This window comes from Calypte anna, chromosome 2 (assembly GCF_003957555.1).
Source record: "Calypte anna isolate BGI_N300 chromosome 2, bCalAnn1_v1.p, whole genome shotgun sequence".
Taxonomy (NCBI): domain Eukaryota; kingdom Metazoa; phylum Chordata; class Aves; order Apodiformes; family Trochilidae; genus Calypte; species Calypte anna.
Genome location: NC_044245.1, coordinates 99,669,764 through 99,696,203, shown reverse-complemented (window position 1 = coordinate 99,696,203; position 26,440 = coordinate 99,669,764). Strand labels below are relative to the sequence as shown.

Here is a 26,440-nt window from a genome sequence, read left to right as displayed (position 1 = left end):
CTGTCCCGCTCGGCACTTTCGAGCAGGAAGCTACCGTGTACCCACCTCCCCTGCCTCCCCCCATCCGCCGGGACTGAGGGTCCCGGGGGTTCGCTGCTGCTGCTGCCGTCGGCGGCGGCGGCGGGGGGAGGGTCCTGGCGCCTGACGGTGCCCCGAGGCGGGGCGATGCGAGGCCGCGCCGCCGCCTCCGCGCTGCCTGCGGCCGAGGGGGGAGCAGCGGGCCGAGGCGTGCGGTTGCTGCTGCCGCTGCCGCCGCCTCCGGAGCAGCGAGAGCCGCCGGCGGAGCGGGGGGTGCCCGGCCCGCGGCGCCGTCCGGTGAGCTCAGCCGCCGGAGGAACGAGGGGAGAAGCGCGGAGGGAGAGGTGCGGGCAGGGGTGTCGACGGGATGGAGCCGGTGGCGGGGAAGGCGGCGACTGCTTCTTTGTGGCAGGAAAGTTTCGGTGCGGCTCGGCGCAGCCGCCCGCTGCCTGCCGGAGGAGGAGGAGGAGAAGGCCGCCCCCCCACCCACCCCGGGACCGCTCCCCGTGCGGGGCCCCGCCTGCCCCGGGCTGTCTCGGCAGGGGGGGTGCGCTCCCTGTCACCGGCCTCCCGGGCCCCTGGCAGTGCCATCTTTGGGGCCCGGGCCTCCCGGGAGGCGGCGAGGGGGCCCCGGCGGAGAGGGGCAGCCGAGCGCGGGTTGATCGGCCGGCGGGATTTTTTTTTTTTGGGGGGGTGTCTTCTCCTCCCCGGGTGCGAGCCGGCGGGTGAGGGCCAGCGATGCTGAGAGGGGACGTGGGGGGAGTCGCGGTGCCGGCGGGGCGGGCTGGGGTCGGGGGAGATGCCGGGTGAAAGGTCTCGGGAAACGGCGGTCGGTGGAACGGCACGGGGGGGATTCCGGGACAGGGGTAGGTGGGCGGTCAGCCTCGGGGCGTCGGCGCACCCGAGCAGGGTGCTCGTGGAAATGGCATCGCTCCGGCTACGTTTCTCCGGGACTTTTTGCACAACAATCCGAACACGGCCGGAGCCGATGTCGGCACGATGCGGTGTTAGAGCACGGCGGGATCGCCCGTCCAGCATCGTGCTGGCCTTGGCCTCGGCGCCGGAATACAGCGCCCGGCGGGTTTGGACCGTCTCTATAGTTGTAGAAAAACTTTTTATTTGTTCTGGGTGGGAGGGAGAATAAGCGGCGACCCCTTCCTGAGGGGAAAGATCCCGTGTTCTCCATGCGTGCCCTCAGGTTTTCCGAGGAGAAGGGGGAGGTCTCTTCCAATCTTGTCTGGGTACAGATGGTGGAGCGCCCAACGCAGCGAGATTCAGAAACATTTAATAACTATTGTGAGAAAGGCTGATCTGACACAGGCTTGAAATGTCCAGATCGTGCCTTATTTACATGTTGGCTTGGTTTTCTACTATCTTTTTTGTGTTCGGATATTGCTGATTGAGGGTGGGCTTTTTTTTTTTTTAAGTTCATAAAGCAGAAAAGAAAGAAAGAAACTCAGTGCCCCATTAGCATTTTTTCCCTCTTAGGAGAACAATACAGGCTCACTGTAAACTTGCCCAAACATGGGCTGCCTTTTATTATATATTGGTGCAGTGCCTAGTGCAGTAGGGTCCTTTTTCGACTGGGTTCACAGGCTAAGCACAAGTAAGAATTCACTGGCACATGGCTAATCATGCTGCTATATTTGGAACAAATACCACCTGCTGAAAAGCTGAGTTTTTACAAAGGGAGAAAGGTGGAATGCTTTGAACAAACCCAGTTTCCTCTCTCTGTTTGAAGTAGCAGATGTGTGTCTCTGGCTGACTTCAGTCACTTGCCTGGCTCTTGAAAGTTCCCTCCTTCAAAGACTCCAGTAGTTTGTTGGTCTGGGTTTTTTTTTCCTAAGTGTTGGTGTCTGTATTTAAAAAAAAAAAAAAAAAAAGATATAAACTTCATGACTGAATTGAAAGCCTGTGTGACATCTACCTGTCAGTATGAAAACAACTGTCTCTTTACATGAAAGATGACAGGGCAACTTATCTTATTGGTTGTGAAAGATTGCAGTGTAGCTTTGGTCCTAGGCACCCGTGTGTACTTTTAGCCTGGGGAGATACTACACAAATCCTACCTGTCGGCTTTATGCATTTACATACTTGGGTCTTCACTGGTGGGTTTTCTCTTCTGAGGCATTTCTGTTGTTGGCGTTGCTTATAGGGTATCATTCTTGATATCACAAACTTGAGATTGTTCACCTTAGGTTTATGGCTGTGTTAATGCAAAGGTGCTGTAGCAGAAAGCTTCAAATAAAGTTATCTGTGAGAGGAGAGTTTTGGGTTTTTTTACTTTTCTTTTTTTCCCTCCAAAATATTAACCTTTATTGAAGGCGTTACATGGGAGAAGGGAAGTAGGATTTACCTTGTGTCCCAAAAGCCTTTTCAGTTGTTGGTTTTTATTTCAGTGCTGGTTGCAGTACTTGTGAAAATTGCTCACCTGCAGGAAACATGAGGTCGCAGTACGTCACGGTGCCCACAGTCATCCTCCTTCTTTTCCTGCTGTGGATCCAGTCATCAACAGGCTGCAACAAGGCTCTCTGTGCTAGTGATGTCAGCAAATGCCTGATACAGGTATGAGTTGTGTTTACTTTATATACTTTTAAGAAACAGTTCTGAAAAGATCCAGTGATACAATTAAGCGGTATCTGATGTTAAATGGCGTATTTTTAAAGAAGTTAGGTTGTTCCTCTGCACATATAAATGGAGGTTAACAGTCATTTTATAGATAATACTAACTGCATGTGTAGAGGGACATGTTTCTTTTTTAATGGAAATACTTTTGATGGGTTACTGTTAGAAGCCACTACCAGTCATGCTGTTAGTTTTCAGTCTTTTAATTAATGATATTATGAATAAGCAGCAATTTGAAACGGACATTTTATTAGGAAGATTTCTGTGGAGTTTTAAAGATATCTGCAATACCAGAAGTTCAAGTGTGTTTACAGTGTTCACATATTTGCCTGAGATGTTCCCCTTACCAATTTGCAATCTGTCCACTTTCTTAAAAGTGCCAGCCCTGGCAGTGGGTCAGTAGTTGGTGCTTGATGTTTTCCATAAAATCTGCCAAAATGATGCCTAAAACCTCACACGAGAGAATTAACCTAAGCAGGAACCTACCTTATCTTAGAGTCCTGAAGTGTGTTTGGAAAAGCTTTTTGATCAGGAGGGACCTGTGTCTACTAAATGGTAGTGAGCAAGCCCTAAAAACATGTGGGTCTACCTAAAACCAGAAAAAAAACAACCCACCAAACCAAATACTTACCAGCTGAACTGGTAACAATCAATGTTAAGCTCAAATACAGACACTGCTTTTGACTCACTGTCTGTCTGCAGTGAAAGAAACAGCCTGAGATCAGGTTGCTCTTCTTATAGCAGGAGCTAAGAAGTGCAGTGTGCAAGCATAACAGAAGTTCCTTTTCTAGTAAAATTGCAAGCAGTTCTGGTAACTACCTAGTAGTTACCTTTTCTCTGTACTGAGAAAAGGAGCCTTCATGTGGTCAGTTGCATCTTCTTTAAAAGAAGCTGTTTCCTACTGCCTCTTTCTTTGTAGGCTGGAAATGCAATTAGCAGAGAGCTCAAATATCATATGCCAGTAATATGCTAGTGTGCTTACTGTAAATGTATAATCAAAGTCTGAAAAGTGATTCAAAAGCATTTCCATTTAGTTGTGTTCTGTATAAAATTTGTCTGGTTTACAAATAAAAATACTTGCTAACTTCACAAATTCTGAGGAATGAAGAATGACTGCAGGCTGAACTGTCTTGTCTTCTTTCTGGATGCTGTACTGACATTGCTTTAAAAAAAAAAGTTTAAAAGAAAAAGAGATTCTTGCTGCTTCTAGTCCCACCATGTTCTGCGGAGTTGTTAAATATGGAGGCAAGAGAGAGGCTTTTGACTTTTACCTTTTCACAATACAATACAGTGTTTTTGCTCATATGTTGGGCATTGTGCACCATGACAAACACACGAAAGTTCCTTATGTTGCATTTATTCATATCACCTCTAAGCTTGAAACCTATAAAAAGTAAGATGCCAGCAGAGGCATTTAAGTAGCAAGTGCAGTTGTACAGGGGAAAGCTGTTGGGCCAGATGAAGGGGAAAAACAAGGAAGATAAAAGTCTCCTTTTCCTGGGCCACTGATGGAGTTCACCATCCCTGAAAGCACAAACGTTTCTTTCTCAAGGATTCACAAGGGTCAGGCTTGAGACGCCTGCAATTTAAACTTTATTTTTATGAGCTATTCTGAACAGAGTACAGCTCAGGAGAAGTGGAGCTAATGCTACTGGAATCCTTCCTCAGCTGGGAATAAAATAGCAAAGATTCAGTACTGTGTGGAGGTGGCTCACACAACTGTGCTTTACTTGGATTATGTTGGCAGCTCTGTAGCCGCAGAGCCCTGCACATGTGGAGAGACCCTTGTAACTGCTTTATGGGTTGTGTGTTCTTCCTTACTTGTCATGTGGAATCCCTTTTTACTTCATTTCCTTGAAATCAAAATCATGTGCAATTCTCTGAGACCCTGCAGTAACCCAGGTCATGTGCATTGTGTACAGTTACGGGGAGATGCTGCTGTTATTTCACCATCTGGCTGCTCTCTTCCTGCACACAGGCCTGACATACCAGTCAGTATTCATTCTTTACAGAAGAACAGATCAGGTCAGACTAGTCTGATTGTGGATATGAAGACTCCTAAAGCATTGACTTAAAGCAGCTGTCATCTTTCTTGACTTTTTTTGTTTGTTTGTTTGGGGTTTTTTTCTTTATTTTTGTTATTTTTTACATAATCAGCTAGTGCTGTTGTTGCACAAACACTGCACTGGTATGTGAAGTGAATGTTATTTATTGTGTAGGCAATTGGGTAAGTACGCAAGTAGATTATATTAGTGTATATGTATATATTATATATATATATTAGTACATATTATATTTTTCCCACCTTTAAACTCTTCTGGAGAAATCTGAACTTAAAGGTAAAATCCTGTGTTGAGTGAGTTTTCTTGATTATTGCATGACATTTTTCCCTAACCTACTTCTGTAACTGTTCCAGTTCATCAAAATCTGTGGCTTGAAACCAAGATAATGTCACTCAGAGGCAACAGAGGGAACAAACATAATGTGAATGTTTGTCCTCTGCATCTTCATGCAGAAAGTGAGGCTGCCTGTCTTAAAAACATAATGAGACAAAAGACCTGCTCTCTCAAAAAGCATACAGCTAACATAAATATTTCTGTCAGCAGGGCTAGAAGTCAGTACTGTTCATTCCTTAGGAGCTGCTCTGCTTAAGGGTGGTCCCTATGTAAATATTTATTTTGTTAGATCCAGAATAGAGCATGAGATCAACAACTTGAGTGCATTCAGCTTTCCTTTTACATCTTGAGGCTCCAGCTTCATTGGTGCTCTCGTAGGCTACTTCTTGTTTTTCTGTAAGCAAAGAGCTGTAAGAAAATAGCTCAAGTCACCTCTCTGCAGAAGCTCAGCCTTTTCAAAAAAACCTTTGGGACCTCCTGTAGTTGTTGAAGGAACTGTAGGTAAGACTTGGGAGGGTAGGTAGAGTGGGACCACAAAAATTAGTTCCCTTGAAGGCTTTGGGCATAGCTCCTTCCCATGTCTCTGGGGCTGGAGCACTGAATTCAGTAACTACAGCTTGCTGTTGAGGTAGGTCACCCAGCAGTGAGGGTTTTGCAGTATTCATTGTAGTACATCTGTTGTTAGCTGGGACACAGGGGTTGTTTTGATGTTTCCATGTGTGGGGAAGATGAGAAGGCCAGTTACACTCTCTTGGAGGAGTGGAGGCTTGCATTGTATCCTTGAGGAAATCCTTGAAGGCAGAAACCTCTGGGATGGGATGTTCCTACAATTGTTGGTAGCAAGCAGCTTTGAGGTGAGTCCTGGGATGGCTCATGGGGTGCAGAGCTGCCTGCAGTAGTCAGGCTGGGGCAGCACCTCTGTCTTGTGCTGGAAGCTGAGCTTTGCTGTCTCATCAGCAGCATCTCATTAAACTGCTGCTGTATGCAGGAAGCAAACGGTGCTAGAGTTCAGGCATGGATTTGGGGAATTTCTAAAGAGGGGTTGTCTGGTGGAGAATACAGAGTTTCCTCTCCCAAACACTTCTTGCCTTCAGTCACCTGGGCTGGTGCAATATCACCCCGATTAAAATCTCTTTTCGGCTTTGTGTTTACCTCCTTGTTGATCCTGTGTACAAACTTGTCAGCCTGAAAGGATTTCCAAGACTTTTTATTCCTCTGGTATGAAATAAACACCACTCCTTAACTGTAGGGCTTAGGCATCAAAAAATTACTTTTAGTGTGTGTGTTAACAAAACCTTCTGGCTGGTTTGCGGATTCCAGGAGATTTTCTGTTATTAAACTCTTCTAGGAAAAAAAATATCTTTTTCTTTCACTCCCCTTTCCAGTTTGCAAAGATGTTGCCTGTGCCTTCAAGTCCCGTTTCTCACTGCACTGAGAAAATAGTCTCTATCATTTCAAGAAAGCTTTGAAAAAATGCAGTTGTTAAATACCTTGTAAAAAACTTTATTTGCTCTCTGGAGCAGAAGTGTCTTTATTGTACGAACATGCCTGCTTCCTATTTAATGCTGTATTTTTAGACTGAGAGGCTTATTTCTTGCCTGACAAAATACATTTTCTGATGCACCTTCAGTAGTTGAGCTTGGGAAGCTGCCAGGTTGACTTATGAGTAATATTTTCTTCCACTGACGCCTCACCACCCCCAGCTATCAACAAGGAACGTTTCTCATTCTGCCTCGCTTCACCCACGTCCCATGTAAGCATTCTTTTTAAAAGATGTATCCTGTACAAGTATCCAGTGTGGGTGAGTCAGGAAGAGGGACTCAAGAGTGGCTAAGGAAACCATGTTATGTGCAAACACATATATGGAAAAACATACAGTTATTATTGCCCTGAAGAGGCAGTTGAACTGTGAGAAGGAGCGAGCTGAAGAACTGTGCAGGGGACTAAATTGGGTTGCTCTTTCTTCCTTCCTCCCCCCTTGAAGTAAAAAAAAAAAAAAAATTATAAAAAAAGTGAAAAATTAAAATAGTAGATAAAACAATTACACTGCTCATAAGCCCCTCCTATAAAAAATAAGTTGTTAAAATACTGGTAGGTGTAGTGGGGCTGTCCCAGGCTAGTGCTTACACATATCAAAGCTAAGCAGAATTTATTGTATTGTGTTGCAAATGTATAATTTAAGGCTACATTTAATTCAGTGACAATACAATTCTCTTAGATTCACACAGTGGAACCTATAAAACTGAAACAAATTTATTGAACTTTCTGGCTTTGATTCACACATTACATTTAATAGTTTATGGGGAGTCACCTCCTCCCACATACTGGCTTGTTGATGTTGCAATATCTTTAGTAAGTATGAAGTTGTTTGCCCAGTTTTACTGTTGAAGCACAGATATATAGGATGTGTTTAATGCTAATATACACTAATACTATTTTCTATCTAAGGTAACAGTACTTTACTCATAGTTGGTTTTTAAGTGGTTTTATTCAGAGTTTTTATTCTCAAGGCTGACACAGTCTGTTTATCAAACAGTAAGATAAATATTTTAGAAGTGCGTCGTTCATTCACATAAGTCATCTTTCTAAGTTTGTGGTGTCTCCTCTTCTGGAAAAAATTGTATATTTTATTATGAGCCTGTTTTTCATCTTTCAATTGGAAACAGTGTAGTAATAGGTGACATTAATAAACTTTGAGGAAGAAAAAGTATAAAATCTTGGTAGTTTTCCACTCTGTAAATAAAAATTTAAGACTTACTGAGACTGCAGAGTGCAGCAATGCACGTGGAGGAGGAGTTCACTCTTGACCAGTCAGCAGAGCAAACAGTTTGCACTGAACTGTGCAAGTGACTGCATTTCTCAGCATTATGTAGAACATACAGTAGTTTGTGAGTTTGGTTTCTTTGCTGGCTTCAAGAAGATTTGTGATCTGGATTGAAGGGAATGCAAAAATAACAGCTCAATTAATGTATAGTGCATTTCTACATGCAGGTGATGTTTGAGTATGCCGGTAAGGAGTGGTGTCCCTGATCCAGCTGTGGTTACCTAAGGGTGATGGAGCCTTGAGTAGTGACTCCAGGTTAGGGGAATTTCACACCAAACTTCCTGCCCTACCCTCCTGTCCACATGCATCTTCTGACCACACTGCGGTGTGTCCCTCCCGTGCCTCTGGAGAATGGAATCAAAGGGTGGGGATGGGTATCATTTTCTCCCCAGCCTGATGCATAGCAGAGATTTGCCAATGGCTCTTCCAGTAAAGCTGGGAGTGGGAAAGATCCCGTGGTCAGTGTTTCCAGTAACAGGATTTTTGTTTTCTCACCACTTGTGCGTAATGTGATAGTTAGACAGACATCATCAAAACCAAATTCTTAGACAGGACAACCAAATGTGACTTCTTGGCTTTCCACATTTTGCCCCATGGTGTAATCCAAGCCTGTATGTTATTGCCATGTAGCCACAGTCTTTTGGCCAAGCTGGAATTACTCGTATGGATTTGAGCTACAGGGAAAGGAGATTGCCTGGTTTTTAGATTTTCTTCATTCATATTGGCTGTTTCCATGCTTTGAGGCCCACAAGTGTATGTCTCTCACAGGACTTCTCACAGGACCTTTGGCTTTAGGTAATATGAAGAGAAGGGTTTGCCTTCCTTCTTTCATACCTTTTTCTTCTTTTTAACTTAATATTGTTTAAAGAAAAATGCATGCACATACCATTTCACTTTTTAGAGGATTCAGAAGTTTTGGAAGTATTCCAAGGTGCTAATTTGGGGGAGGGGAGGGGAAAGGTAAAGGCTCATTTTCTTAATAGCAAAAATTTATCAGCTGAACCTAGGGGCAGGGAATAATTTGGTCACTAATACTGCAAATGGAGAGCATTGTGTAGCAAGTATTCAGTGGTGCACAAAATCCTGTGGTCAGATGACTTAACTGAATAAGTCTCTTTTAGAATCCATGAATAGGTGTGCTGGTAGATGTTGTGTATTTTCTTGAGCATGCACATTCCTTTTTTAGCTAAATTATAGCATACACACACTATTTGTGTATAAAGAAACACCCTTATTTGAACTTCCTGCTGTGATGGGAAAGACATTCAAAGACCTTGCATATTCAGACATACACAGAAGTGCACACACCTTTCCCACTAATTTCTTTCTTTTTTCTTTCTTCTTTTTTTTCCCATTAATTTCTTTTTCAAATGCTTCTTGACCAGAATGGTATACAGAATTTCACCCTTAAGAAAAAAGCAAAAAAAAACCAACAAAAACAAACTTGCAGAAGATCTTTTTGCAAACTAAGACCAGTTCTTTGGCTGGACCTATTATGCCATTTATTCACTGTGTTAATGTACTAAGCTTTTTTTTAATGCCGTAATTTCAGTTGTGCCTTGAGGAAGAGCTGCTCTGCCATGTGAGCATTTTACATCTGGGATTTCTGCAGTGTAATGAGTTTCTGCTCTTTTCAGGAGCTGTGTCAGTGCCGCCCTGGGGAAGGGAACTGCTCCTGCTGTAAGGAGTGCATGCTCTGCCTGGGCACACTCTGGGATGAGTGCTGTGACTGTGTTGGTAAGTTTGCATTTCTCTGGGATTTTCTTTGTTTTTGTTTTTTTTAAGTTGCCTCCTCCTACCACACGCTGAGCTGATGGTATTATTATAGAGGGGAAACATCAGGGCACAATCTGTGCTCTAAACATCTTAGGGCTCATTGTGTGGGTACTGAATAAATTGCTGTGGGAAACAAACATTTGAAGGCTGTATCTGCTGTGTGGAGTGGGAAGTGGTGGTAGTCCAGAGTTGGCTTGGTTAGTGTCATCATAACTGACTATTAATTTTGACTCTAAGACGTAAACCCCTTTTTTAATTGTCATCCTGAGGTAACCATGCAGCACCTGCTTCACAGGGTTAGATGCTTAGATGCTGCATGAAGGTTTCTAGCTGTAAAGTGGATTAATAGATACTGCACAGAGACAATTTTGGGGTTTGAATTCCCTTGTGAATCCTTGGGACTAGTAGTAAGTGTGTATGGCCCAGCATTTTCCTCGTTCTTTTTTTTTTTTTTTTTTTTTTTCCCACAAAGAGCTCTTTGTGAGAGGTAAGAAAGAGGCATACAAGCTCTTACTGTAGGATTAGATGACAGTCTTAACAAGAACAACATTACTACTAAAAAGTATTAGTTTCCAGATCTCTGCAAGTGAATGGTCCCCCTGCTTAAGGAGGATATATTCTAATTCTGTCTCTTTTCTTAAATGTATTGAAAGCTTCATTCTTTGGTGCTGGAAATCTCCTGCTGCTGATTTGAAATCCACCTGGCTTCCATGAAAGGGATGTGTTTTGAGTGTTGTACCTGTGCTCAGCTTCTCTGGCTGGCTGGGTGATTAGATTCAAAATGCTCCTTTTCAGTGTGGTCCATTGCTTCTCCTGTTCCACTGTGACATGAATATGCTTTCTGACATCCTGCTTTTTGCTTGGTTCTGGCTAGCTTACCTTTGCTTTACTGCCTTTCATTAAGCAGTGGAGAGACAGGATACTGAATGGGTGTGATTCTTCCCAATGGCATAAAGTATTTTCAGCTCTCCTGCACCTGTGCAGGATACACATTTAGAAATAGGCTTTAGGGTTTGATCTGTGCTTTTTTTCCCTACTTGATCTGAAATATTTTAGTGCTCTCCTTGAGAAGTGAAATACGTATGCTCTTTGTTCCCTCTTTCCCTTTCAAATTTTTTTGGAAATCTAATGATAAATTGCCCTCTTGTCACATTCAGTCACAGTGGTGAGGAATAGGATAATGGGTTATTGACCTAGTTCAGAAGCATTGTCTGCTATAGCAAGCAAGGCATAGTGTCCTAATCTCCCCTAGGAAAACAAAGAACCTGCCACTTGGTTTTGTGGGAGAAAAAACCCAAGTCCACACACGGTTTTTTTCTGAATCTGTAGATTATTCACTGTTCTGCTGCTATTTCCCTTGGTGCTCACAACATTTTTGGATCAGTTTCTCAGTACTGAGCAAGCTAAAACATCTCCTGGTGGTTCAGAGATGGATCAGACCTTGCTGGTTTTATGGTATGGTCCTGTTCAGAAGTAGTTCTTCACTTCAGTGTAGAGTAATCTTGCTCTAGTCTTACTCAAATGAGCAAGCAAGAGCACATACCATGCCCAGCTTCCTGCAGACAGTTCTTTGCTGGTACTTTAACTGATATTTAAGTCTCTTTTAAGAATGATCAAGTCTAATGTAAAAGCAGATAGGTTGTCATGTTTTTCAGGTCACTTCTGCTCTGAGGCTAGGAGTAAGCTCCTCCTCTCCAGCATTAAGTTTACCTCTGGTTAGTTAATGCCCTGTGTTTTGTGTGGATGTTCTCTCACTTCCTTGATAGGCCAAAGACACTTAGAGAACAGAGAACAACAGGTTCCTTGTTACTCTGCTTCTCTAAGCTTTGTGGTTTAAGCTCTTCTAGACTCTCATATGAAGGCTTTTCCACTTCCATTCTTTCAATATCCCATTTCTCCATCTTCTCATCCATTCTGAAGCAGCAATGTGTATTTTTGTTCTGCACCAGTTGCTAATAAGTTAAGCTTTTTAATTTTTGTTTGAGCAAAAGCTACTGTATTACAATTATTACTATATATACTATGGGTATAATTTATAATTAAAATACTATAAAAATAGTAAGAGGGAAAGATCTTTGTGGAATGAGTGGTTACCCATTGAACTGTGAGCAACTATTTCTTCTTATTTTCATATTGGATTGATATGCACACAACCTGTACACATTCTGCAATAATATGATAAACAATCATGATACTTTTTTTTCCTATATGGTCTTTTTACTAGGGCAATTTATTTTGTGAATGCAACCTGGCAGAGGGCCTCTAAAAGGTATTACTGGTTACCATTTCACAGCATGAAATGGCATCAACTCTGTACAATGACATCATCTCTGTACAAAACTCTTAACCTTGTTTGGTAGGTTCCTAATTAAAATTTAGGTGGGTGTCATTTATTACATCTGTAGGGTGAATATTCAAAGTGCTTACTAAAAAGTGATAATGCAAGGATGGATATTTTTTTTTTTTTAAGCAGTAAGTCTAGGAGCATCTGTGAAGAACAGACGAAGCTGAGAGGACTGGGAAAATAATTGTTTGCAGTAGGAAGTTTGCAGAAGTGGACTTAATTTCTAGTGTGGCCTGATGTTGTTTGGAGGAGTGGCTTTTTTTTTTTTCTCCCCAATATTTGGCTTACTTTTTTATAGAAGCAGACTGTCTAATGTTATTGGTATTATTAAAAGCTGGTGATGCTAACTTCTTGCTTAAGATTTGTCAGATCATGCGCTAATCATCATGGGTGAACTTCACTCTCTTTTGTTCCATACAGATATCCATCTACTTAAAATAAAATACTGCAGTTTTTTATAAGGCTCTAGTTACACATCTTCTAAAGCAGAAACCCTGATATATCTGCAGGCCAGGAGATGCTTTTCTAGTTGTGTGTGGCTGGTACACTTTGAATGTTTATATCCCATACCATTTTGATTCAAGAGTCTTTAAGTCTTGGTGTTCTTTGCGTCTGTAGCTGTCAAACTGTGTCTGTGAAAGTACCCAAAATTATATCCAGATGTACATGAGGAAAATGGATTTGTCTGTCTCTTGGCAGGTGACTTCTAATAGTTTTTTTATGTCTTCTGAGTTTAAATGCCTATGCAAGTACTTCTCATTTTGATCTTGGTCATCTCAATATTTGGTTTAGATCAAGGTACCCTTCAATTTCATTGCTGGTAATAAATGTTGGTGTATAAATGGCTAACAAAAAATCAGCACTTTCATTGCACATCACAAAAGCATTTTGTTGGAAGTGGCAAAGAGGATTACCAAGTTTCAAAAAAGATACAACAAGACATTGAAAAACAAGGAAGAGGTAGCCTGGAAATAAGCATTTTGCTTGTGGTGACCCCTCCAACTAAGTAACAAATGACATTGGTCTCAGCTGACTCTAAGTGGGTAAAGTAATTCAGGGTCCTGCTCTCTCCTGATACTGATCTTGGAAGCTCTGGCAAACAACTAGTAAGATCTAATGCCCTACTGCAGTGGATGAGATCAAATACTTGAGTTGTGGGCAAAAGTTTCATGTACCTCAAGACTCATCAAGATACTTATCTTCCTTCAGCTGTAAATTTTTGTTCCAGTTGGATGCTAGTATCAATTATACTGTCCTTTGTCTCCTCTCCCAGGGGAAACAAATCTTTTGTTGGACTCTTCACGTTCTAAACTGTAGTAATAGCATAAAAAGGGAAGGGAAGTGCCGTGCAGATGAGGTTTTTCTTTTCAATTGGATCTCAAAAGTCACAGGTGTGTTTTCTATGGAAGTCTGCAGGGATCTGAAACCTGCCATTATGGAAAGCTGTATTTGATGGCACTTCTGCTGAGCAAAGAGTGGGAAATATATATATATACATATATGTGTGTGTGTACATATATATATACACACATAAAAAACTGAGGGCTCTGTTGTGTTTAGAAAAGCAAAAAACAAAACAAAACAAACAAACAAAAAAACCCCAACAACCAAAAACCAAAAAGAGCAATTTTCATCTACTAAAGATTTTTGCCTGTTTCAAGAGGAAGAGTTTGGGGAATTTGCTGTACCTCACTGTTCCATTCCTTTGCAGGTATGTGCAATCCTCGCAATTACAGCGACACACCTCCAACATCTAAGAGCACTGTTGAGGAGCTGCATGAACCAATCCCTTCCCTTTTCCGGGCACTGACAGAAGGGGATACTCAGCTGAACTGGAACATCGTTTCCTTCCCTGTGGCAGAAGAACTGTCCCACCACGAGAACCTTGTTTCCTTTTTAGAAACGGTGAACCAGCCACAGCATCAGAATGTCTCTGTTCCAAGCAACAATGTCCACACGCCTTACTCTAGTGACAAAGGTAATCAGTGTAGTGTCTAAATTCCTACTGTTTCCTCTGGTCTCTTCCAGGAGCCTCCTCAATGCATCTTTCGTACTTGTCTGTGCTTGCTTCTTCTTTTCCTGTAAAAATGTGAAACATTCAGTCTAATTTTGAAGTCGATGAAGGAGTAAAGCAAAAGTGTTAAGGAACCTTGAAGACAGTATTAAAGTCTGTTGACCTCAGGAGACACTGAACCACAAGTTTGACATCTCTGTAATTCCTTCTGTGGCATGAGGCAGTTTGTTCACATTTCATGTGCACTGGCACAGCATGTTCCTTTGACTTTGAAGCAGCTACCTGTACCTTAGGAGTCAGGACTGACTAAAAACCAAATCCAAATCATGTGCTAGTGCAGAGGTAGGCAACTACATGGCTTCAGAGGTATGAGAAAGCCAAATGCCCTAAAACACTGTGTCTGGAGTAGATGTTTATTTCTTTCATCTGAGTTGACATAACTTGAACTCCTTAGCAGGTTGTTTTGTTCCTGTTAATCCAGGATTAGTAGAAAACATGAATAAGATTATCAAGATCACTCTCTATGTTGAGGACAGAATATGCAACAGGCAGTCTTAGAAAAAGTATTTGGAGGCAAGGGTTAAACTTATGGATGCATTCCTCTTATTTTACTTCAAGTTTTTTATATTCTCACCATCAGTTTAGAGGACAGACTTCAAAATATTGTTTTCTAGGGGGGGAGATGGAAAGAGAAGTTAGAGGTAGTGACAACAGTGGCATGATACTTGCTGCTTCATGATTTCCATATTAAACCTGAAATAATTTTCCCTGCAAATCATTACATCAGACTTAAAAGAATCCCATAAACAGGTCATAGTGCAGTTGCTGCTTAACAGGGAAAAAAGAACATCTGATTTGTTATTAGTGTAATTAATGATTTACTTCCTTCCCAACACACTCTTTAAGTATTTGTAATCACATATGTTGCTGTTGTGATGGCTCTTTTATCTTATCAATGAAAGATACTCTAATTGATGGACTGTACTATACCATACCATACCATACCATACCATACCATACCATACCATAGTGAACCTTTGACCTAGTTATGTTTCTGAGTAGGACTGCTGTTGACTAATGGGACCATGATGGCAACTTTTCTAATTTCCTTTGGTTAAGGCATGTTAGAAAAATAAATTAATTCCAGAACTGGGAAGCCAGATGGTCCGAAAGCATCTCATTCATATGTCTTTGACGTTATTAAAAAGCTTGCTCGGCATTATAAGAGTGATGCTGAGAGCCATTTTAAATGGCAGGCCACAAAAAGCCCTGTATGTAAGCACTACAGTATTTAAAGATGTAAATTATACTTGGGGGGAAAAAAAAATATGCTTAGAACAAGCTTGAATGTATCCCAGTGTACTTTGGTACTGCAGTCCAGATGGCAGTCCCTGACAGTCCTTTACTACCCTACCAACAGGACAGGCTAATGATAGTTTTGGATTAAACTTGGAATTTGAATTGCATCTCAAGGGTGTGGAGGAGTTTTTAGTTTAACAACACAGACAAATACATAACACTCCAATTTTTCTGTAGTCAGAAGTTTCCTTCATTTCATTTACTAAGAACATATTAGAGATTAGGTTGAGAGAGCTTTCACTGGAATTATGACAGTCCAAAAACAACAGTTATATTTGGAAGTAGTTACCAAATTCCACTGGTTTTCAGACTTTGGTAGACAGAACAGAAATAAATGTCAGAGCTGTTCTTGCAATCATTTGGTGCACCTTCTCTAGCTTAGTCATTAGTGAAGAACTGTAAAAAGTAGAAGGTGGCTTGTAGCATCCTATACTTCAGTATCTAAATATGTAAGCCTGTTAAGGAGTCTCTCTTTTGGCCACTATGTAGATAACTTTATAATGCTCTGCTTTTTTAGAAGTTGCATTAAATTTGTGTATAAAAACAGGAATGATATGAGCATTGAAAACAGAAGAAGATGGAAAAAAAACTTGTCTACTGGCCCCATTCAGTTGATGTTCACTGTGGTGGAAGCAAAGACAACTGGGGAATTGTACCTATTGTGTCAGCCACGGAGTGGCATTATTTTAACTACTTTCTTGTTAAGTTAGTTCACTGGGGAAGCAGCAATGAGGAGGTGGAGGGGTAGTAGTAGGTCAAGGGTTAAAGAATCTTGTGAGGATGGGCACGGAGAGAATCATCAAGTCATAGAATGCCAGGTTAGAAGGGACCTCGAGGATCATCTAGTCCAATCTTCTAGGTAAAAATGTAGTCTAAATGAAGTGGCCCAGCACCCTGTCAAGCTGAATCGTAAAACCATCCAGTGTAGGGGAATCCACCACTTCCCTCAGGAGATAATTCTAATGTCTTATTGTTCTCATGGTGAAAAATATTCTGGACTCCAATTGGAAGCAGAAGCCTAGGAAGTTACTAGAGTCTGATAGCTTCTGCCCATGCAAAGTTAAATCACACTGTGGTTTAACAAGCTAGCATGTGTTACAAGAACCACTGCAAGAGAGGGTGGGTCTGTATGTGTGTATGTGTGTGTGCTCAGTTGCAGTAAATACAAGCTTAGCCTGCAGTAGAAGAAACTGAACACCATCTCTTTACCTTTTCCTTCTCCTCAAACATGCTGCTAGACTTAAGGACAGATCTTGTAAGTGAGCCTTCACGTGACTTACCAAGCAGTCATCTCCAAGGCCATGACATTCAGGGATTTGAAAGAATATTCCTTTGAGCTGGAACACAGATGCTTTATATTTTCTTTACAGTGCTGTGACTCCTACATTTTGTGGTTTCTCCTTGGCTCCTTGCATGCTTCTCTCCAACATGGTGTGCTGGCAGCAGCCTGTTGCATTGCCTGAAAAGGGAGAGGGACTAATGGTAGATTTTGGTAAGGCAGCAGCAGTCTTTTCCTGTCCTCTGGAAAAAAAATCTCCAAACTGAGAAGGGCTCTGCCTACAGATACCCGTTATCATGTAACACAGTTCTGATTTTACTGTTGGCCCGTGTTCATGCAGGGATCACCAATGAGCTGCTCTGGATTGCCAGACTTGCTCAGTGCAGTTCTGGGTGAGTGCCAGGAAAAGCAGCACCACGCCAGCCCCAAGCTCTGGTGAGCTTTGTGCCTGAGCAGCGTGAAGCCAGCATCCCCAGGGGGGCAGCTGTAGATCCGGGAGGAGGTGGGGTGTGGTGGGATATAAAGCATTCCTTTGTCACCCCAGGCTGCTGGAAGCCAGACCTTGAACTTCCCTGTTATTATCTTAATGAGTGTCATCCCTTTCCTCCTGGGAACATTTCAGCTGCACACAAAGTATGTGTGCACTGCCCATCCTGCCGTAGTTCTTTCTATCAGTAGTTCCTGGCATTTGAGCCCCTGCTTCAGAGAGGATTGCAATGATTTAGGAAGCTGAACATGAGCCAGCAGTGTGCCCAGGTGGCCAAGAAGGCCAATGGCATCCTGGCCTGTATCAGGAACAGTGTGGCCAGGAGGTCCAGGGAAGTGATTCTGCCCCTGTACTCAGCACTGGTGAGGCCACACCTCGAGTACTGTGTCCAGTTCTGGGCCCCTCAGTTTAAGAAGGATATCGAGGTCCTGGAGCAGGTCCAAAGGAGGGCAACCAAGCTGGTGAAGGGACTCGAGCACAGACCCTATCAGGAGAGGCTGAGAGAGCTGGGGCTGTTCAGCCTGGAGAAGAGGAGGCTCAGGGGAGACCTCATCACTCTCTACAACTCCCTGAAAGGAGGGTGTAGTCAGGGGGGAGTTGGTCTCTTTTCCCAGGCAACTCTCAGCAAGACAAGAGGGCATGGTCTTAAATTGTGTCGGGGGAGGTTTAGGTTGGATATTAGAAAGAATTTCTTTACGGAGAGGGTGATCAGACATTGGAATGGGCTGCCCAGGGAAGCAGTGGATTCTCCATCCCTGGAGATATTTAAAAAGAGACTGGATGTGGCACTCAGTGCCATGGTCTGGTAACTGCAGCAGTAGTGGATCAAGGACTTGATGATCTCTGAGGTCCCTTCCAACCCAGCCAATTCTATGATTCTATGATTAATTATCTAGAGCAAGCCGTATGCTTTATTCTTTCTGCTTTGCTTTTAGCTGATACCCTCGGAGCTTTGAACTACAAATTCAGATGTTGAAGTAAGCTTAATTGTTTCAGGTGATGACAGGATATTGGCGACAGAGGGAGGGAAAGAAGATAATCTTTTGGCAAGGGATGAAACAAAATCTGTGTTGTAGTTAAGGGTTTCTGACTTAGGCTGGTTGGTGACACAGGGCATGGTGTTTGCTCTGCACTTCCACTCCCCTTCTGTGCCAGGCAAGTAGAAGAGAACTAGAAATCCAGTAAAGTGGCATCTACATCTGCAGGAAGATTTTAATTATTTTTTTAATGTTTCTTTTATATAAATTCTGATTGGCATCAAATGTTGTGGCTGGTAGATGGACACTTACCTTTTTAAAGTACTTTTAAAGCTACTGATAAACAGACCGGCGGACAACTGAACTTATGTAGCACCTTTAGCTTCAAAGGTGGCATACAAGGAATTGTCATTAACTGAGAATTAACTTTCTCTTCAGTTACAAGAACTAAATTGTTTTATTTTCTCCAAGTTGCCAAGTTCAGATCTGACTTGCAATTAACTTACTTCCAGACAGTATCATAGAAAAGTCTGACAGAAACAGGAGTCCATCTTTCTGGTGATTTTGACTTTAGTCTTGATAGTTGCTTCTCCTACAAAACCTTTGTGGAGTATGGATTGGGGAATTGAGGAGAGGTGAAAAAGTCATGTTTGGTAAAAAAGAGAATGCTGCTTCATACTTCTCCCTCCCCACACCTGTAGTTCGTGGTCCTTACTGTGTGAAATTTGACAAAATGGAAAACAGAAGAGCTGCTACTGGGTAGCATCCTTTTTATTTACACTGAAGTAGCCAAGTGATGATTATGTAATCAGGTTTGTGAAACAATTTAAATACTCTCCCAAATCCCAACTGAGCCTGTAGGTACCTATTTTTTCCCTTATGTAACTCTGTTTCTGCAGCTTCTAAAGAGGGATTCAGTGCTTGAGAAGAGGAACCCTCCAGCTTTGAAGTATTTCAGCCTCTCCAGGGGCACACAGATGCTGCTGAGAAGGGGACCAGGAGTGTCTTGTGATGAAAAATGTGCACCCTGACCAATCTGACTCCTTCAGACTTGGCAGCTCTCTGAGTAGGGGAGACTTCAGAAATGGTTTGGCAGCACATATCTGGAGCATGTCCTCCAGCTGCTTAGCACTGCTGCTGGGAACCAGCCAGACCTATTGCTGCCTCTGGCTACACTGTGTCCTCTTCACAGGAGTTTTGGACTGGCCCTCTGGGACCTAATCCTTTTGGCTTGTGTGCAGGTGGAAATAAACTTTCTTCTCCACTTTCCAGTCAGTCCAGATTAGTGTCTTCTTTGGTTGTTGCTGCCACTTCAGTAAGGTCAAGGTCTGGCTTTGGTTCCCACTGGGGTCATGAGAAGAAGGTCAAGCAGACCATTTTCTTCAGTCTCACAGGGCCTGACTGCTGTCATCTGGTTTTGCCAGGGTTATGGGCCTTTTTCCCCCCAGGAGATGTCTTTGATCTCTCAGCTCTGTGTCATTGATCTTTAGATCCTAGAAATCACAGGCTTTTCTTCCAGAAGAGGTTTATTTCAAGTTTCAGCCAGCAGTAGCTGGTGAACTGGGCTTCTCCAGGACATCCAAACTGCTGCTAATCCAGATGAGGTGTTCATGAAGGAGGACACAGTTGTCTCCCACTGGGACTCATCATTCTCTAGTGAGAAGACATCCTGCAAGTGCTGGGAGCAGCTAATGCATCTTAGAGTCTGCACAACTTTCCTGAAAAGCTTTCCCAACCTACTGTAGGCATTCCTTTGCATGCTGCAAGTAGGAATGCAGTGATCAATATGATAGCTGTAAGAACTTCTGGCTACCCTTTGGAGACTACTCTGGTTTCTTTAGTGATTTGTTCCACCAGTATCTAGAGACAGCCATGAGTCATTCTGCCTTCCCAAGCTGGTCCAGAGACTAGGTCAGTCAGGTGGAGATGGCATCTCAAAGGCTGATTTTGCAGTGAGAAATCTCTGTGGTTTAGCTAGGATTACCTCTTCTGGGGAAGACACTGTGCCTCCAGATGACATCTTCTAAAACTGACCTTTCTTTATGGCATCTAAGATCAAACTTGAGAAGAAAGCTACTGAAGAGGTATCAGGGGAATGAATTGGGATTGAACAAGAGAGTATAAAGAATATGAATACTTTTTAGAGAGGCTTCTGTAAGGTTCCTGTGCTTGTACAGCAGCACTGAACTGGGTGACTGATAGGACACTGGTGCTTGGATCCTGTGATGAGCCCTGGAGACTCATCTCTACTTTCTCACAGTGCACTGAAAACTTCCTGTGAGCAGTGAGGGGGACAGATATCTGGGAATGCCTGGGCTTCCTGGGAATGGTGGTTTATGATTCTTGGGATTTTTTTTCTGGTGATGAAGTGCTGTCAAGTCCTTGTATGTCCCCCATAACAAGATGGAGATGCTGTATGGCACCTACGTGGATTCTTGCCTATGGGGCTGCATTAGCTGCACCTCCTCACCACTTTGCAGCTTTGGCTGAGCACTTCAGGTGCACACATGCTTCTGTTTTGCTCTTTTCCTCTTTTGTAAATAAAACTTCATTACTGAAGGTGTAGATATGTTGGTTGGTTTTAGGCAGAGGTTTTGTTCTCTGAGAACTCTTCCTCTAGTTGCTGTGCATCAGGCTTTCTCATAAATGGTCAGAGAAACAAAAGTGCTAAGAATGGAACAGGACTTGCACAGCTACTGAGTGTTTTGTTGACATTCCCAGTAGTACTTCAGGTACTCCAAGATTTCTTGGGCAACTACAGCTTTACTCACAGCACAGCTTTCCTGGGAGCAGAAAAGTTCTGCAGCTACAGGTCTGCATTTCCTCCTGAAGATCTTTATTGCCTGTTGCACTGTATGTGGCATCTGCAAGACATGTTCAGAGCCTGAACATGGCAGCTAATTCTCTCTTGCTTTCAGTGGACTGGCAGCATGTCCTGTCAACCTCTTGCAGCTGTTTAGGCAGCGGTAGAATAGTTTGACAGGCATCAGGGTTCCCTCATATGTGTTTTGACAAATGATAATTCTTAAAAGGGTCAGCAGGTTTGCTGGCAGGTACATCGTGCTCTCCTCTGCATTGTGTTGGCCTTTGCCACATGCCCACAGAAATCATTAGTTATTGGTTCTGGGGAAACTGACTGCATGGATCTGATGACTTTGGCCACAACAACCCCATGCAGCGCCACAGACTGGGGACAGAGTGGTTGGAGAGCAGCCAGGCAGAAAGGGACCTGGGAGTCTGGATTGACAGGAAGCTGAACATGAGCCAGCAGTGTGCCCAGGTGGCCAAGAAGGCCAATGGCATCCTGGCCTGTATCAGGAACAGCGTCACCAGCAGGTCCAAGGAAGTGATTCTGCCCCTGTACTCAGCCCTGGTAAGGCCACACCTTGAGTACTGTGTTCAGTTCTGGGCCCCTCAATTCAAGAAGGATATTGAGGTCCTCGAACAGGTCCAAAGGAGGGCAACCAAGCTGGTGAAGGGACTCGAACACAGATCCTATGAGGAGAGGCTGAGGGAGCTGGGGCTGTTCAGCCTGAAGAAGAGGAGGCTCAGGGGAGACCTCATCACTCTCTACAACTCCCTGAAAGGAGGTTGGAGCCAGGGGGGGGTTGGGCTCTTTTCCCAGGCAACTCTCAGTAAGACAAGAGGGCAGGGTCTCAAGTTGTGCCGGGGGAAGTTCAGATTGGATATTAGAAAGAATTTTTTCACAGAAAGGGTGATCAGACATTGGAACGGGCTGCCTGGGGAGGTGGTGGACTCTTCGTCCCTGGAGACATTTAAAAAGCGACTCGATATGGCACTCATCTATTCCAGTGTCTCACCACCCTCATGGTGAAGAACTTCTTCCTAACATGTAATCAAAATCTACCCTCCTCTACTTTGAATCCATTCCCCCTAGTCCTACCACTCCCTGACACCTAAAGTCCCTCACCAGCTTTCAAGGTATCTCTGACTCATAAATATGTTTGATGTGTGTGAGTGAGACATTAATGTTTGCAGACAGGTTTCAGTTGTCCTTTTCCCCAGAGTGTGCCAGGTTACGCTGGAGATAAATGTGATGCAATCCAGGTCCTTTGGAGGATGTACAAAGTTACAGACTAATCACCAGGTCAGCACAGGAGAAAGTTGGTAGAATCTGTGAGCTTGGAGAACAGGAAGTACACTGAGGAGGGATGTTTGTGTTTTCTAGTTGTGGTGAATGCCTCAGTTCCAGTTTGAGGTTGCAGCACCAAACTTCATGACGTTTTGAGTAACTGCATAGATGTTAGAAGAATAAAGTTGATGCTTAGGCAGAGGGGGTTTCTTAATCTTCGTAGTAAAACTGGTGGTTTGCTTAAAAAGGAGAAAAAATGTGTAAGGTTTCAAGTGAAGGAAAATGGGACTTTTGCTCTGTGATTTAATGTAGTTGAAGAATATAGGTGAGTGGGGGGGAAGGAAATGTTTACTTTTACATAAGTGAGTCTTGATGGTTTTTAAGTAGCTTCTCTAAAACTGAACTTTTTAATGATTGCATATGGTAACTGCTGGCAACTGCAGAAGTGGTATCTTGGTGATGAAGATATTACCTTCAGGGAATGCACTTGCTTCTTGTTTTGGCATGCCCCCTCCTTACACTTTAAAAAGTATCTCTCATAACTGGGACACAAAAAAATCCAAAAAACAAAAACATTCTTGCCTGTGCCAACAGACATAAATTAATCCAGAGGCAGAGCAGACAACAGGCTGAGCTGTAGAGACTGAAAACTTGAAGCTGACTGTTTGCACCCTGGGTCTCTGTCTCTTCTGTCTGCTTTCTCTATCACCTTGTTCTTTAAGCCTTGTTGCCACGATGATTTGCAATCCTACTTCAAAACCTGCATATTTATTTAATTTTTAACCTCCCTTTAGAAATATTTGAAGACCTCTGAAAACAATCTTTTCCTCCCTCTCGGTTTAGAGCACATGTGTACTGTGGTGTATTTTGATGACTGCATGTCAATACATCAGTGCAAGATCTCTTGTGAGTCCATGGGAGCATCCAAATACCGATGGTTCCACAACGCCTGCTGTGAGTGTATCGGGCCAGAATGCATCGACTATGGCAGTAAAACTGTAAAATGTATGAACTGCATGTTTTGAAGCAGGAAGTTTCTAATATAGCAATACTGAGGCCAAAGTAGTCTCTCTCAGCTAAAGAAGGAGATGAGGATTGCAAATACTGCATTTTGATGGAGTGCCTACCGGTTGCAATTAAATGTATCTGGTTCAAAAAGAAAAAGATGTATAAAATCTGAAAAGTGGTTTTTTTCTTTTTTTTTTTTTTTAATTAATGTAAGCAAGGCTAAGTAGTAGATTTTTCAACACTATGTTTTGTTTTCCTTTATTTTTCTTCTAATGGTACAGCCATGCTCATCCTTCCATTTTGATTGTTTTCCTTTTATTTGAAAGTACTGACTATATTGGTTTTCAGAATGTAGTGCTATATTTCATAGTTTAGAGTACGAAATCCTTAAGAATATGGTAATGAGATTCCCATAATCTCAGTCAGCAAATAATTAAATGGCTGCTAGGTTGGAGGAGGGAGTGTTTTTGGAGGGATTTATTTTCTGGTTTTGTCTTTTATACTTCATTACCTTTCAGTTTTTGAGCTTAGCCTTTTATTGTGAAAATGGGATTTTGGGAAAAAGAAACATTCATGCTTTCTCTTCAAGTTCAATGCATGGGCTGTTATGGATAAAATCCTAACTTCTTAGAAGGGCTGCCCAACAAAACACTTATCTTCCAAGTTTCATTTGCCCTGCTCTCATAAGTACATTGGGGCCTGTATTGCATAATTTATATATTAAAAAATAATATTTTCAGTCTTCTCATAGATATCGAATTAAAGGTGTTAAATACAGTTGCATCTCCCTCCTTTTGCACAGTTTTCTAGGGTGCTGACTCCCTGAACTTTTGGTCTGGTTTGGATTTAATGACTAAATGGATAAAGAAGAAAGAAACAACATAAACTAGCAAGTGGTATAAGGTTACTAGTTGAGCAGCTAGCAGCAGGCGTGTTCCCTTTTAGTAGTTTGTTGTGAATATTTATTCAAAACACATTTTTTTTTCCATGAAATGTTGTCACTGAGGAAGGGAAGATGTGTCCGCACAGGCAAAATCAGGATTTTCTGAGTTCAGAACACTCTGTCCATTTTTCTGAATAAGAATTTTAATATGTTGACAGCTTCATAGCAATTATTCTGACCCAGTTAGGTCTCCACTGATAATGGTACTAAGTACAAGAATAAAGCGTATGTGTAGTTAATGATCAGCTTTTGGTATTTATAATGATGTGGGTTTTAACTCCTTGGATTTTTTTTACTGCATAGATATCCATATGCACACACAAAAAAGATTTTGACTATTCGTATTTCTCTCACTAACCTCAGCCTAGAGGTATTAAACTGTTTTCTAGTCACACCTGTCTATCTGTACCATGTACAAATGAAAGCAGTCATTTTAAATGTATTCTGTTGAAAAGTTTGCCTGAATGTTTTTTTTATTTTTTTTCTTATGATACAGTTCTTTCAATAAGATGAAATAATAATAATTTAAAAATCTACTCTTGTGAAATAACGTTACATTTTCCAGTCTCTTTCAGCTCTAAGGAAGTACTTGAAAGATTAATGCTTATTGTTTTGGATTAGTGGGTAAAGGAATACCGTCATACTTCAAACTTGCAATTAAGTGATTGAAAATTGTAGACATGAATAGAAAAACCTATCTTATCATGAAGGAGTTGTTCTTCCCATATTTGACAACTCACGTTATCTTTTCTTCTGCCTGAGTTTCTGAAAATGAAAGGAGAAAAAGAATATGTCAGTGCAGCTGCATCTGTTTTTAGCTGGAGAGTGATGCATCATCGTTCTTTGTAGTGAAATGAGGCAACCAGGTGCCACTAATTGCCAGAGAGTGGCATGAGCTTGTGTCAAGCCCACCTGTGCCTGATTAGGGTGGGCCCCCAATGCACATGAGCAGGATTAGGGGGCCAATAAAAGGTGAGGCCTGAAGCACAAGCTCAGCTCAGTCCTGAGCACGTCTGCAGAGAGGTCAGTTGCTCTTGGAGCTCTGTATTCCTTTTATTGGTCCCCCTGGTACTGCTCATGTGCAGTGGGGGCCCACCCTAATTAGGCACAGGTGGGCTTAACACAAGCTCATGCTCACTCCCTGGCAATTAGTGGCACCTGGTTGCCTCATTTCACTACAGTTCTTGACCAAGACAGGAGCAAGCAAGCAAGCAAGCGCTGCTAGAGGTCACTAGCATGCTTTGGATTCTTGCAGTGTTAAGTTATTGGAAACATGATGGTAGCTCAGAATCATCTTGAGGTAAAAACAGGGCTGGTGTTTTGGGTTTCACACTGTTGACCTCTGACACTGTCTCCATTGATATGATCAGAGTTTCAGGTCAAGGGTTGGGGGAGCTGTAGGGACAGTGGGACTGGCCCCACAGGTGACCAGTGAACACTGGGGGGAACAGCACAGAAGCATAAACACAGGTGTCTGTGTAATGGCCAGAGAGTAGGTAGTGAGGGCACACACTTTCTGGGGCTTGCCTTTTTTTTTTTTTTTTTGTAATTCCTGATGTTGTCTAGAGTTTGCTGTAACCATTGTGTGTATGCAAATGCCATACAGCAGCAGCCAGTGTATTTTATTATGATGAGTGTTTTAAGAGGTATTTTAATAAAAATACATTACTGGTTCTTTTGTTGTCTTTCTCAAGATTTTTTCAGAGAAATGTTACTGGTCTAGATGGACGGAATAATACAGAGAATTAACTCTCCAACAGTGTCTTTCCAAAATTAAAATTACCATTTTGAGGCTTTTTTCTTTACATGCTCAGAATGTTCTTTCCGACATACCTAACTGGTTTGGAAAGTCTTTTGTTTAGTCTTACTCACTTCACAAGGAAAATGGCAATTTATTTTGGTGGCTCTTATTTCATCTTCATCTGGATATCAGCAAACCATCACATCTCATAGCAGCAAAAAGCATCAACATGCTTTATAATACTTAAAAACATGATTTTAAAAAATTTCCAGGTAAAGCACAAGCCAGTTTTATTATTGTCTTTCAGGACAGAATTGTAAATCACTGAGCCTGAAGTAAAAAAGAGAATTAATATAACAAGATTAATATAACAAGAAACTACTCAAATCCCTAGTCTGCTGGGCTTCTGACTAAGAAGGGGTTGAAGGCTTTTTGTTATTCTTTCCCTAAAAATAGAGGAAGTTTTTGTTTAGTTGCTTTGGTTTTCATTTTGGGAGTTTTTTGTCTGTTCCTCCCTGCAGGCACTTGTTGGTCCTAAATTTCAGAAGCATTGACA

At 42.4% G+C, this 26,440-nt stretch overlaps 1 protein-coding gene across 4 annotated transcripts; it reads left to right on the top strand.

Annotated features, from left to right (window-relative positions):
- Positions 1-211: 211 nt before the first annotated feature.
- TWSG1 (twisted gastrulation BMP signaling modulator 1) lies at positions 212-25,817 on the top strand. Of its 4 annotated transcripts, none has more exons than XM_030446360.1 (5): positions 212-315; positions 2,418-2,583; positions 9,501-9,600; positions 13,695-13,961; positions 23,036-25,817. In XM_030446360.1, the coding sequence occupies exons 2-5, from the start codon at positions 2,461-2,463 to the stop codon at positions 23,215-23,217; spliced, it is 672 nt and encodes a 223-aa protein (XP_030302220.1). In that variant the 5' UTR covers positions 212-315; positions 2,418-2,460; the 3' UTR covers positions 23,218-25,817. The 4 variants fall into 4 exon arrangements, with proteins under 4 accessions (XP_030302220.1, XP_030302221.1, XP_030302223.1 ...); XM_030446361.1 differs by having other exon boundaries at positions 294-362; positions 23,036-24,980; XM_030446363.1 differs by having other exon boundaries at positions 298-315; positions 2,456-2,583; positions 23,036-24,980.
- Positions 25,818-26,440: the final 623 nt, after the last annotated feature.